Source organism: Cladophialophora carrionii, assembly GCF_000365165.1.
Source record: "Cladophialophora carrionii CBS 160.54 unplaced genomic scaffold supercont1.1, whole genome shotgun sequence".
Lineage (NCBI taxonomy): Eukaryota > Fungi > Ascomycota > Eurotiomycetes > Chaetothyriales > Herpotrichiellaceae > Cladophialophora > Cladophialophora carrionii.
This window is the reverse complement of record NW_008481816.1, coordinates 5359248-5371181: the sequence shown is the minus strand read 5'-3', so window position 1 is coordinate 5371181 and position 11934 is coordinate 5359248. Positions and strand designations below refer to the sequence as shown.

At 54.4% G+C, this 11934-nt stretch overlaps 7 protein-coding genes across 7 annotated transcripts; 3 read left to right on the top strand and 4 right to left on the bottom strand.

Moving 5' to 3' along the window:
• Positions 1-239: 239 nt before the first annotated feature.
• Positions 240-858, bottom strand: G647_01938 (uncharacterized protein; the record flags this gene model as incomplete). Its single annotated transcript, XM_008725337.1, has 3 exons — positions 240-396; positions 460-649; positions 708-858. The coding sequence occupies 3 exons, from the start codon at positions 856-858 to the stop codon at positions 240-242; spliced, it is 498 nt and encodes a 165-aa protein (XP_008723559.1).
• A 1412-nt stretch (positions 859-2270) lies between these two features.
• G647_01937 (40S ribosomal protein S18) lies at positions 2271-2849 on the bottom strand (the record flags this gene model as incomplete). The annotated part of the gene is made up of 3 exons (XM_008725336.1): positions 2271-2568; positions 2628-2737; positions 2790-2849. 3 exons carry the CDS (start codon positions 2847-2849, stop codon positions 2271-2273), a joined length of 468 nt encoding a protein of 155 aa, XP_008723558.1.
• A 508-nt stretch (positions 2850-3357) lies between these two features.
• G647_01936 (uncharacterized protein) lies at positions 3358-4992 on the top strand (the record flags this gene model as incomplete). The annotated part of the gene is made up of 1 exon (XM_008725335.1): positions 3358-4992. One exon carries the CDS (start codon positions 3358-3360, stop codon positions 4990-4992), a length of 1635 nt encoding a protein of 544 aa, XP_008723557.1.
• A 1995-nt stretch (positions 4993-6987) lies between these two features.
• Positions 6988-7887, top strand: G647_01935 (uncharacterized protein; the record flags this gene model as incomplete). Its single annotated transcript, XM_008725334.1, has 1 exon — positions 6988-7887. The coding sequence occupies one exon, from the start codon at positions 6988-6990 to the stop codon at positions 7885-7887; it is 900 nt and encodes a 299-aa protein (XP_008723556.1).
• A 1174-nt stretch (positions 7888-9061) lies between these two features.
• Positions 9062-9447, bottom strand: G647_01934 (uncharacterized protein; the record flags this gene model as incomplete). Its single annotated transcript, XM_008725333.1, has 2 exons — positions 9062-9139; positions 9172-9447. The coding sequence occupies 2 exons, from the start codon at positions 9445-9447 to the stop codon at positions 9062-9064; spliced, it is 354 nt and encodes a 117-aa protein (XP_008723555.1).
• Positions 9448-9660: 213 nt separating this feature from the next.
• G647_01933 (uncharacterized protein) lies at positions 9661-10032 on the bottom strand (the record flags this gene model as incomplete). Its single annotated transcript, XM_008725332.1, has 2 exons — positions 9661-9858; positions 9907-10032. 2 exons carry the CDS (start codon positions 10030-10032, stop codon positions 9661-9663), a joined length of 324 nt encoding a protein of 107 aa, XP_008723554.1.
• Positions 10033-11009: 977 nt separating this feature from the next.
• Positions 11010-11774, top strand: G647_01932 (uncharacterized protein; the record flags this gene model as incomplete). Its single annotated transcript, XM_008725331.1, has 1 exon — positions 11010-11774. The coding sequence occupies one exon, from the start codon at positions 11010-11012 to the stop codon at positions 11772-11774; it is 765 nt and encodes a 254-aa protein (XP_008723553.1).
• Positions 11775-11934: the final 160 nt, after the last annotated feature.

Genomic DNA, 11934 nt, shown 5'->3' with positions numbered 1-11934 from the left:
CTATCTCCGCGTTTTTACGCACATGCAAACACTACTGGATATGGTCGTCGAACTCTGTTTTCTTGCCTCCATTATGCATTAATCCAGCAGCAAGGTTTTGCTTGCATAGTGTCTGATTATGTGCCACCCGTACCTGCAGTCATCTCGACGGCATCTCTTCCTATTCCGGACTTCGTGACTCGTGACATTGTAGTGCGATTCTTCATGACAGTCTGGAGCTTCGATGCGGATCCGCTAGCTCAAGCGACTGCGGATGTGACGTTGACGAGAATGGTCTCTCCGTCGCAGCTCTTGCATTCGGCGTTGGTCATGTCACATTCGTAGAAAGGAGTGTGTGGGTAGGTGAGGTTGAAGTTGGCGTACTTGCTGAGGACATTGTACGGGGTCTTCCCTACGCTGTCTCAAGGGTCAGTTTGTGCACCGTCTTTTGGACACGAGAAAGTCAAGAGGTGAACGGACCTGTCGTCGATGTACTGGTGACCCAGCTTCAACGAGAGATTGGCCACACCGGACCACGACGTGACGGTGACGCTGAAGCTGGTGTTGTCACAGGTGTTGGGACTGATTTTCGGAGGGCTCAAACCAACAGGCCATTGAACGCCGCAATGTGTGGACCCGACTTCAGGTGTGTCTTGGTCACAGAAGTCGACTGATGCCCGTCAGGTCAGCTTGTATGGAAGAGCTTCATTCAACGGCCATGCACTCACATTCGACATAGGTGCTCTCGACTGAGTAGGGGTCTGCTTGGAAAGGCGAGGAGACGACGAGGTTGGTGAGCTCAAAATTGCCGGAGAATGCCAGTGTCGTGCGCATAAGGAGGCCAGCAATCAGCGTGAGGGAAGTGAAGAGGAAAGCCATGATTGTGTTTGTCTGAGGCGAGGGTGCTGTTGTGCTGGCGACCTGTTGTGACTTATGACAAGGCAAAGTGAGATGAGGAGGAAGGAAGGGAGGAATGAGTGAAATGAGAAGAAGATGAACTCTTATACCTCACCTATAGGTCTACGTTCTTGACCACACGGCCTCCAAATCCACCTCTGCATTCTCTTCCCGGCGGTCTTTGAGTACGCCTCCGCGTCCTGGAAGGAGACAGACACCAACAAACCAAGTCTGTGACTTTCTTTCTCCATTCATCGTGCTGTACACATAGAAGAATGACGTTTGGCCAACACCTCCCACTTTGCACGGCGTCTTTCCAGAACACTACTGATCGGAGCTGTAACTGAAACACTGCAGTAATAGTCAGTCATCTCTGGAATATAGCTCATTCTGTGTTAGATCTTCTCGGGGAGTTGACGGCATGCACCACCCTGTCCCTCGCGTGTCTGTACCATGATGATGCCATACCAGCCCACCGCTTATCTGGTCCTGCTCGCAAGCATGAGGTTGTAGACACCAGGCTTTTGGAAGTTTCTCATCTAGATGCCAGAAATAACCTCGTTGTTACACAAAAGCTGGTGCACGGTAGCCAAGGAAGCGATGGAGGTACCAATACCAAGATTGGGATTCTGGACCCGACTGACCGAAGCCCCTCTTGAATCGGAAACCTGCATCACCAACAAGCTGGTGCCGAACTGTAGGCTCTAAATTCACTAGCTGCCTGGCGAGGACATCCTGCGACCGAAGATGGCGGTGGCCCGATCGGCAAAAGAAGAACATCGGCGAAGCTGCAAGGAAAAATAGTAATGCATGAGAGGTGTATCCTGCAGGAGACATCCGTGTTCCCAACCTGGACTGTGTGATTTCCTACAGCGACCGAACACGTGCACAGAGAAACCCCTTTGCTCGGGAGGGTCAACACCGTGTACGGTCAGCTTGCAGCTTGGTCCAAGAAGACACGCGGGCGGAAATATTTTGACGAAGTGTGGCGCTGGTACACGCAGTTGCTATGGACTGAAACGTGGATATGCCGGCCACTGAACCCGGAACATCCTTTGGCCTGTCCTACAGGGGCGCATCACCACTGCCTCGCACAACATGAAGGGTAGCCTCAAAGCAAGAACCGGGAACCACTCACAAGGCGAAGGAAACAGAGAGCTGCCCGTGGTACGTTGAACTTGTGGTATTCCATGGGCTCAGAGACACATGCCCATCGCTTTTGGCCAGGTACTTGTGTTATCGTTGCACCAGCTGTGAAACTCCAGCCATGCCGATTCTGCTTTACCGGTGCTCATTCGGAAGAAGATTTCCGATGCGACCAACCTGTTGTGCTGGTGCTTTGAGGCCGGCCTTTCCATCCACGCCATATCACCACCATGCAAAAGGTAGATCGCTTAACCCTTCTTCTTGCTGACACCAACAGTACGACCTCTTCTGCCGGTAGTCTTGGAATGTTGACCTCTGACGCGGAGACCCCAGTAGTGACGGAGACCACGGTGAGCACGGATCTTCTTCAGACGCTCCAAATCCTCGCGCAGCTTGCTTTCCATGCCGTTTGCCAAAACTTGGGAATCCTTGCCGTCGACGATATCGCGTTGTCTGTTAAGGAACCACGAGGGGATCTTGTATTGTGTGGGATTCTGGATGATGGTGACAATTCGCTCGAGTTCTTCCGAGGTGATTTCACCGGCGCTACAATCTCGAATTAGACCCTTCTCTTTGGCTTTGAAACCGTGTGAGCGTAGACGTACCGCTTGTTCAAATCGACATCGGCTTTCTTGCAGACAAGGTTGGAGTAACGGCGACCGACACCCTTGATTCGGGTCAAGGCGTACATGATCTTCTGCTTGCCATCGACGTTCTATAGGTCTTCGTTAGCCTGCACGGGACCGTGGGGAGCGAGAATCACGAACGGTGTTCAACAGTCGCAAGATGAACTGGAAGTTCGACTTCTCCCCTGAGACGAGAGACATGATGGGCGATGCTCTCGTTGATCGTGTCGTCGAAGGGTGAAGTTTGTCCGTCGCACGATGGTGCCAATCGATGAAAATTGAGGGTCGCAGCTTAGTGCGCGCCAAGAGATTCGGCGGAGCAAGACTCGGCTTAGCTTCCTGGCTGGGCTGGACCGTGACTATGGCGGCTGGCAAGATCACGTGGATAATTGAGGTACGTCACGAGGGTCTCGAGACCGGACATGTGTTGTCCTGTTAACCAGGCACCCAGGCACAACAGGCTCCTACATTACGAGTCGCAGTCTCGAGCTTCAGCTTTATCTTCCCTTTTTCGACCTTCTCCATCCCGTTCATCCATCGCTATATCTCTTCTGCAATTATCTTCCCGCGATCCCCCTTTGGCTTGAAGCCCAACGGATTGCTTATCTTTGTTGGGATCAGTCAGGCCATCTGACAACGATATCGACATTCGCTGCCGCCTTAACTGGCCAGGTACACGAACCTGTTCGATCGAACCTCAACCTTCGCCATGAGAGCTCTCAGCGCCGCTCTGTTGGCGGGAGTCGCCTCTGCTGCGATTGCTCCCCAACAGCAGCCTTTGCAGCTTCCAAAGTCCCTCCCTGCGGAAGCCAAAAACGTCCTCGATAGCCAACTTCATCATCTAAAGGATGCCCTTCGAGGTCTCACAGCGGAAGCCGCGGCAATTTGGGATGAGGTCGCCGCACTGTATCCCGAAGATATGAGCGCCGCTAGCTTCTTCTCCCTGCCGAAGAAGCACACTCGTCGCCCAGACCATGAGTGGGATCACATTGTCCGTGGAGGAGACGTCCAAGGTGTTTGGGTGGAGAACGCCAACGGCGAGCAAGAGCGCTACCTCGACGGGAAGCTGGACACATACGATCTCCGCGTCAAGAAGGTTGATCCCAGCGAGTTGGGTGTGGACCCTGGCGTCAAGCAATACTCGGGTTATCTGGATGACAACGAGAACGACAAACACTTGTTTTACTGGTTCTTCGAGTCAAGGAATGATCCGAAGAATGATCCAGTTGTCTTGTGGCTCAACGGAGGTCCTGGCTGCTCTTCGCTGACTGGCCTCTTCCTCGAGCTGGGCCCTTCGCGCATCAACGAGAAGCTTCAACTCGTCCCCAACCCATATTCTTGGAATGATAATGCCAGCGTCATATTCTTGGATCAGCCCGTCAATGTCGGATATTCGTATTCCAGCTCCAGCGTCTCCAACACGGTGGCTGCTGGTAAGGACGTCTATGCCCTGCTTACCCTCTTCTTTGAACAATTCCCGGAGTACGCCAAGCAAGATTTCCACATTGCCGGAGAGTCTTATGCTGGACACTACATCCCAGTCTTCACGTCAGAGATCCTGTCCCACAAAAAGACCAATATCAACATCAAGTCAGTTCTGATTGGAAACGGCCTTACCGATGGATACACCCAATACGAGTACTACCGACCCATGGCTTGCGGCGATGGTGGCTGGCCAGCCGTCCTTGACCCACAATCCTGCCAGGCCATGGACAATGCGCTTCCGCGCTGCCAGTCTCTGATTGAAAACTGCTACAACAGCGAGAGCGTGTGGTCGTGTGTTCCAGCCAGCATCTACTGCAACAACGCCTTGCTTGCACCCTATCAGCGCACAGGTCAAAACGTGTACGATGTGCGCGGCAAGTGCAAGGACAGCAGCAACTTGTGTTATCCCGAGTTGGGCTGGATCAGCAAATGGCTCAACCAGAAGTCGGTGATGAAAGCCCTTGGCGTGGAGGTTGATGGGTACGATTCCTGCAACTTCGATATCAACCGCAACTTCCTGTTCCAGGGTGACTGGATGCAGCCTTTCCACCGATTGGTTCCAGGCATCATCGAGAAGATCCCCGTGCTTATCTACGCTGGCGATGCAGACTTCATTTGCAACTGGCTCGGCAACAAGGCATGGGCGGAAGCGCTTGAGTACCCCGATCACAAGAAATTTGCCGCGGTCGAGATGGAGGACCTTCGCTTGGACGGCAATGGGCGGAAGATTGGTGAAGTCAAGTCCCATGGAAACTTCACATTCATGAGAATCCATGCAGGTGGTCACATGGTTCCTCTCGACCAACCCGAAGCAAGCCTGGAGTTCTTCAACCGCTGGCTCGCCAAGGAGTGGTTCTAGATAGGTCTTCTCTCACAGTCTTAAGGCGGGGGAAAGTCTAGTTTGCTGTTGGTGGGCAGGCACGCTGTCGGTTGTGTAAGAAATTGACCCTTTACAGTAACGCCCAGCCAGGATGGTCGGCATGGGCCGCGGCGGTTATGTACAGATGACGTTGACACTGTTCCAATGACTTTGTAGGACACTTCTTCTGTGGTGCCACATTATGCACTGTTTGGTTGGAATGGAATACTATACGCCTATTGAAGTTGACTTACTCGCTCAAAACATGGGCCTTCTGTCCTCGTCCCGCAATCCGAGCGCCTCGATCTCAATAGTTCATGCACACCATGAGTGCTTTAGCCAAGGGCGAGAGCGATGCATTGTGCATCTGCTGCATGCAGGCTCTTCCATTATCACGTCGAAGCGCTAGATTGAATGAGATGATGGGTTACCGGTATTGAGGGAGTGGACGATGGCTGATGGAAGAGGGGACGACGACCGCCGTGCCGAGTGCCGTCTATTCTTAGGTGCATCGACGATGGACTGATTGGCAGAGCGGGAGAGCGTCACTCCAATCAACACCTGCATAGCCGCCCAGCTTCGCAGGTCCAGGTGTGCCGCTCTCCATCTCCCACTTGCACCATTCCCTATGCGGATGGCGCGTCGATCGTTCCTGGCGAGCACTGGTCGCTCTAAGCGCCCTCACTCTCCCCTCACTTCGATTTCTGGCATCTCACTGGCCTGGCTTCGCATCCTACTTGTCCTTCTGCATTGCGGCATCACACACATCTTCCCATGTGGCCAACCCGAGCAATGGCTGCCACGGCAAGAAGGGACTGTCGACACTATTGCCTGCGACCACACCGGTCATGCCTATGGCAACCTCTCCACCATGCTGCCGTATCTAAATATTGCCATCCCCTTCCCGTTCTTGCGTCTGCTTTCCTTTCTTCCTTCACGCAAGCAAGTCTTGTTAATTCTGGTCGTGCGGTTTGAGAGCTATTCTTGAAGATTCTTTTTTTGTTGTTACTCCTAATTCTGCAAAGAGATAGTGTCTGGTACACTATTGATCTTGTCAAAGACGTCAACTCACCGTCGCTCGATAATTTCAATATCAACCACCAACCTCCGACGACTTGCGGCATTACGAGCTGTGCTCATACTTGCTGCCTCTCCGACTCCAACACCATCTTTGCAGAGGTGCCTTTCGAAGAAGACTTTTCATCAATCACTTTGAAGGAAACCATCATCGTTGCCGGTCAACGATCATTCTTTCCAGCCCATACCTAATAGCTCTCGCTGTCCAACAAACCGCAGGCCTAACTTGCTGTGCCCTTTCAACAACTTAATCTTTGTCAAGCATCAGTCATCGTTGTTGTCAACAACTTGCATTGTCCATTCCTCAGTTGATTCAACCAAAGCTAATCGAAGATCCCGACACTACTTCCACAGTAGTGTTCAACTGTCGCAACTTGCAACCAACACCAGCCGCGCCCACCACGGCTCAACAACAGTCGACATCTTCTTGGCTTCAGCATCAAGTGTCACTACCTCTATCAACAATCCACGCTGTGTCGTCACGATTGCCGGTCAATCCTCGCACGCTCTAATCGCATCTTTCTCAAACCTTCCTAGATACTCGTATCTGTGCCGGAAGCTCTGCCCGTTCCAGATCTCTGATCTATACGGCAATCACCAACCCACACGTGGACATTGATCTTGGTTCTCCTTGATCTGCATACATCGACCCTGATTTTCTCTCCAGCATTCGCGAAGCATCACTATCTGTTTTAATCGAAGCCGCCTTTCTTTACGACAAACAGCTCTACAGCAGCCTAACGATACCTCACGCATTTCGACGAACCCAAAAGTCTCAACGACGCCGCTTTTTTTGAGTGCAAGTGAGTCTTCTCATGTATCCAGCAAAAAGTCTTCGCATCCAGAACTGACTCGATGCACAGACATACCTAATCATCCCCAGATCCAAATCAAAAACCAAAGGCAAAAAACATCAAAATGTCGTCACCAGCTGTCCAGCTCTCATTCACCCTCCGTACCTCTCCCAACGTCCGCACCGTCCACTTGCTCGGCTCATGGGACAACTACAAGGCTCAACTTCCCTTGTCCGAGGTCAAGGATCCCGCTGCCAAGCCCGGTTCTTGGAAAGGCAACTTTCGCTTCTCAGGTTCCAATGCCCTGAAGCTCGGGTCCCGCTACTGGTACTACTACATCGTTGACGGCTATCACGTTTCCCACGACCCCGCCAAGGAATTCGTGACTGAGAAGACCACTGGCCGCAAGCTCAACATCATCGATGTCCCGGGTGGCGACAAGGACAGCAAGCCCTCGCGACCCACCGTCAAGACTGACGTCGCCACCTCCCGCCACAGCCGCGACATCCCCCAAGGCCGTGCCCTTTCCCCGGGCAAGATCCAACACCCGAAGCCAAGCAAGCCTTACGCCTCCCGTCAACTCCGTGAAGCCGACTACGAGACTTCCCCCGTGGATGACCTCGAAGAACGCTTCGCTGGCTATCGCATCTCCGAGTCATCTGCCTCGCCATCTGAGCTCTCCGACAGCAGTGCCTCCTCTGGCACCGCCTTCTCCCGCTCGTCGCCCTCAAGCATGTCATCCGCCAGTGATCACAGCTGCCGCTGCGAACGCTACGGCGTCACCCGCTCAGGCCAACGCGTCAAGCTCGACTGTGGCGGCAAGCGATGTGGAGGATGGAGCTCCAGCTCCTCGGAGTGCGATTCAAATGACAGCTCAGAAGAATCGAGTGAAGATGAGAGGGAACACCGTGCTCGTGCGCGCAAGGAGGCGGAGAGAAGAGCTGCCGCCGCGCCCAAGTCGAAGAGTAGCAGCCACAACGAGGAGAAGAGGAGGGTTGTCGTTGTAGAGAAGAGACGGAGATAGGTGAAGAAATGAAGAAGGCGGTGATGAGGAGAGAAACTCGTTGTATGAGTGTGGGAGAGGAGAGTTTTTCATTTTCCTTGTTCCGCGCGAACAACATTGACACCACGTCGGCCTAGAGTCACAATCAGACCAACGGCAGGTCAACCACCAGCCACAAGCGCACACATCGAGTCCGATGCAAGTCAAACTTTCCATTGGAAAGCTCCCAGCCTAGGCTGTGTGGCTCGGACCTTCGTCAACGTCGCGGAGAGGGCGTTCATGAGTTGTGAAGGCAATACGAGGAGGAGCACCTGTGAGGGCAGGATGGGGGAAGAAGTAGGAGCCCTGGTGAAGGGTTCGGCAGAGTAGTAGAGGAAGAGAGAAAAAAATCCCTGGCAATGATGTCCATGGAACGGTTGAGCGATCCGCTTCTCTGGGCCACTTCTGGGTTGTACATACACTGCTGACCAGCAACCGCGAGAGTCAAGTTCTGGGCGGCGTCGTCAGATGTGGTCCGGAGATTACCAGACGAATAAATGTTCCATGCTTGCATCACCCTTTGAAATCTGTCCTTGTCGTTTAGTGTGTTCGAGGCTACATTGCTTTTCAGACTTCCAACAGTCACCAAGGTAGGAACGAGTGCAGAGCTTTTCTGGCCAGATGGTGCTGGCCGAAGGTAGGCGTAGGCCAGAGCATACGGGTGACATGTCTGTGCACGGGAGTTCGAGCGTGGCGCCGGATATCCGCCGCTGATCATCGACGTAAACCTTTATCAACTTGTGGCCGGGAGCCGCGGCGATGAACTGGGAGTATAACAACTCGCTTGACCTACAGGTGGTTCGTTACTTATACTGCTCACTCAGTCGACAGTATGTGGTTGATTGTCATATGAACAGTACTTTGAACGTTATTAAGTCTCAAATCCGGTGGGTAAGTACAGAGTGCAATGCACGGGGTCCAAGAACGATGCTTTGGCAAGAGTTCACGCTCGTGCTCGTGTATACTGTTAGCGTGAAAGAAAAGTGACTGAACCTCTTCACCTCTTCACTACCTCACTTACTCACCCCCTTACTCTGTCAGACGGCATGAATCGCAGCCATGACATGACATGCAGAGCGGCAAGCTGACTACCAATTGACTGAATGACTGGTCGGCAGATCCATGGGCCCGGCCCACCACGGTCGTGCACGATCCATCATACTGGCCTTTGCCATTTGTGTCGGTTGTCCTGGAGGCTGCGGTACTGGCGGTTGATGAACGCGAGGAGTCGGTTCTGCATGTCCATGTCCATGTCCATGTCCATACAGTCACCACGCGGCCATACAGCTCGGTCAGACTGCGTGGCAGGATGGCCTTGAACCCGACGCCGTCGTCGTTCTCGTAGGCTTGCTTTCTCTGCCGACCCGCGCCTGTGCCGGGATATGCGCCCGGCCCGGTGAGCGTGCCGACGCGCGTCATGGCCGAGGATGCCATGTTGCACGAGAGGGCAAGGTCGAGGTACGCTTGTGCGGTCTGCGCGTGGATGAGGTCAAGGCGTGTCGTGGTGGTGGTGGTGGTGGTGGTGGTGGTGGTGGCGCGCATGGCGTTGTAAAATGCGAGGGACACGGCGATGGCTCAGCCCCTTGGTGTAGGTGAACCGTCCAGGTGTAGGCCTGCTGAGATTGCAGGTCGATGTGGTCCAAGACGAGGTGTTCTTGCGTGGTCGAACAGGGCGCGCAGGACCCACGACAAGGACGGTCATCGCCGAGGAGAGGTACGTGGTGCGGTACATAATATGTTCGTCCGGCTGGTGCCTTAAGCTTCTCGATAGTCGGGCCGATAGTTCGGCGTACAGATTTCGTGGTGACGGCGTTGACTGGGGTCTCGGTCGTCCTGTTGGACCAGATGACCTCGCCTTCCATGTCGATGTTGTTGTTGTTGATTATATCTGCCGTGCGGGATCACGTAGGGCGTGACGTGCTCCCAGATGGTCATCTTGGACATGTTCACGTACTTGGGCTGGCCTCAGGGCCAGGTCGAACATGTCGAGGGCACACTGACCCACCACATCGAGTCGTCGTTCATGTCGTTGATGCAGTCCAGTCGGTCGGTCTCGACTTTGCCGATCAGCTCGTCAAGGATGTCGACGTTGGTCGGCTTGTTGGCCCAGGTATCGTGCAGGGCCATCGCGGTGTAGCCGTTCGCGACTTGGCCAGTAGGTCAAGCTTCGGATGAGGCCGTCGTCTCGCTTCGACTGCAAGAACACGTCGATGGCTGTTTGGGTAATGGCGAGGATCGAGGCTCCTGGGGGAGGTAGAGAAACGCTCATACTGTGAGTAACGTGTCCGTGTCCGTTTGCTGAGATACGCTGTGTTGGGCTTCTGCATACCACCCGGTATTGCTGAGCCGACTTGGACAGGGCCACGGCCGTATATATCATGGAATTCATGGTTAGTGACAACCGGACGGCTATCTGGCATTGTATCGTCCTGGGGCTCTCTAACGCGAAGGTCATCCACGCTGATGCCAGTGACTTCGGTAGTGACCGAGCAAATGATTCTGGGCGATGACTCTGACGGCCGCACGAGGTCGAGTTTGAAGGCGCCAGTCATGGCATCCGTCCTATCGCCCGAGACACGGGGCATTCACTCAGCATACGAAGTGTCTGTGAAGCCCCAACATGACCAGCTACGACTGATGGAGTGAATTCGTAGACATACCAACACCGACACTCCGCCTACAAACTCCGACACGTGCAGCTGCGAGAGAAGAGGAGGCGCCGTCGAGCAGGATAAAGCCCCGTCCAGCTCTACATACGCCACGCCGATGGGTCAATGTGGTCGACCGGGATGGAGCAGCACGTAACCATTGCCAAAACGGGCGAGTTGGTCGCTCCGGTATCTCCATCTATTGCCGCTTCCGGTGGCGGTGGACCCGGGGGTTATGGAGTCAAATCCTGGTTATGCTGCAACGAAGGTCCTCGGGAAGAGGTCGTTGTCGTCAGAGACACACGCCAGCAAAGCTCCGGATGGCAGGCCGAAGGGCGAAGTCGTGGAAAGATATATAAAGATGGTGCGTCCGATGGCTTTTAGATCAGGGGAACTCGCGTCTTGATCGTTCCCTCCTCAGTCTGTGTATCCTCAAGATCCCTGAGAGCACCCAACATGACGTCCTCCATGTCCACGATCCTCATCTTCGGCGGCACCGGCGGGATAGGCGAGTCCTTCACCCGGGCCTTCCACAAGATGGGCAAAAGAGTCATCACCACGGGCCGCCGCTCCGCCCGGCTCGCGGCGCTGGCTGCAGAGTTGCCCGGTCTCGAGACCTACACCATGGACAACAGCGACATCGCCGGTCTTGCGGGCCACGTGCGGACCATCCTCACCAAGTACCCGGACATCGACACCGTGTGGGTCAACTCTGGCATCCAGTACCAGGGGGACTTCAAGTCGCTGGACGGCTTCTCCGACGAAAAGATCGTCACCGAGTTGAACACCAATCTGACGGCGCCGATCATTCTCGCCCGCCATTTCGTGCCCCATTTGTTGTCGCTGAAGCGGGAGGCGAACTTCCTGATCACGTCCTCGGGCCTGGGATTCGTGCCGATGGCTTTATTCCCGGTCTACTGTCCGACCAAGGCGGGCGTGCATGCCTTCCTCGTCGGGTTGAGGGAGAGTCTTGCGGGCACGAACGTCAATGTCATTGAGATTGCCCCGCCGTATGTGCGCACGGATCTCGACGCCGCGAATCGTCTGGACAAGCTGATCACGCCGATGGAGCTGGACGAATATACGGAGAAGACGCTGGAGATTCTGTCCAAGCCGGCGAGCGAGATCAAGGAGGCCGGCGTTGGATTCGCTGAGCTGGGCGCGCGCAAGTGGCGCGAGGCGTATGATCCGGTCTTGAAGATGAGGCACTCGAGTGGTTGAACTGGACGGACGAGTGGAATCGTCGTGATGCCAGTAAGACTTGGTGCGCGGATGGGATGGGAGGATGGGAGGTGGACAGCGGTCGATTGAGGCTATATGTATATGTGCGTGAACTGGCAATCCAGACAGAGCTGAATAGACAATCAGTCCATGGAGCGAG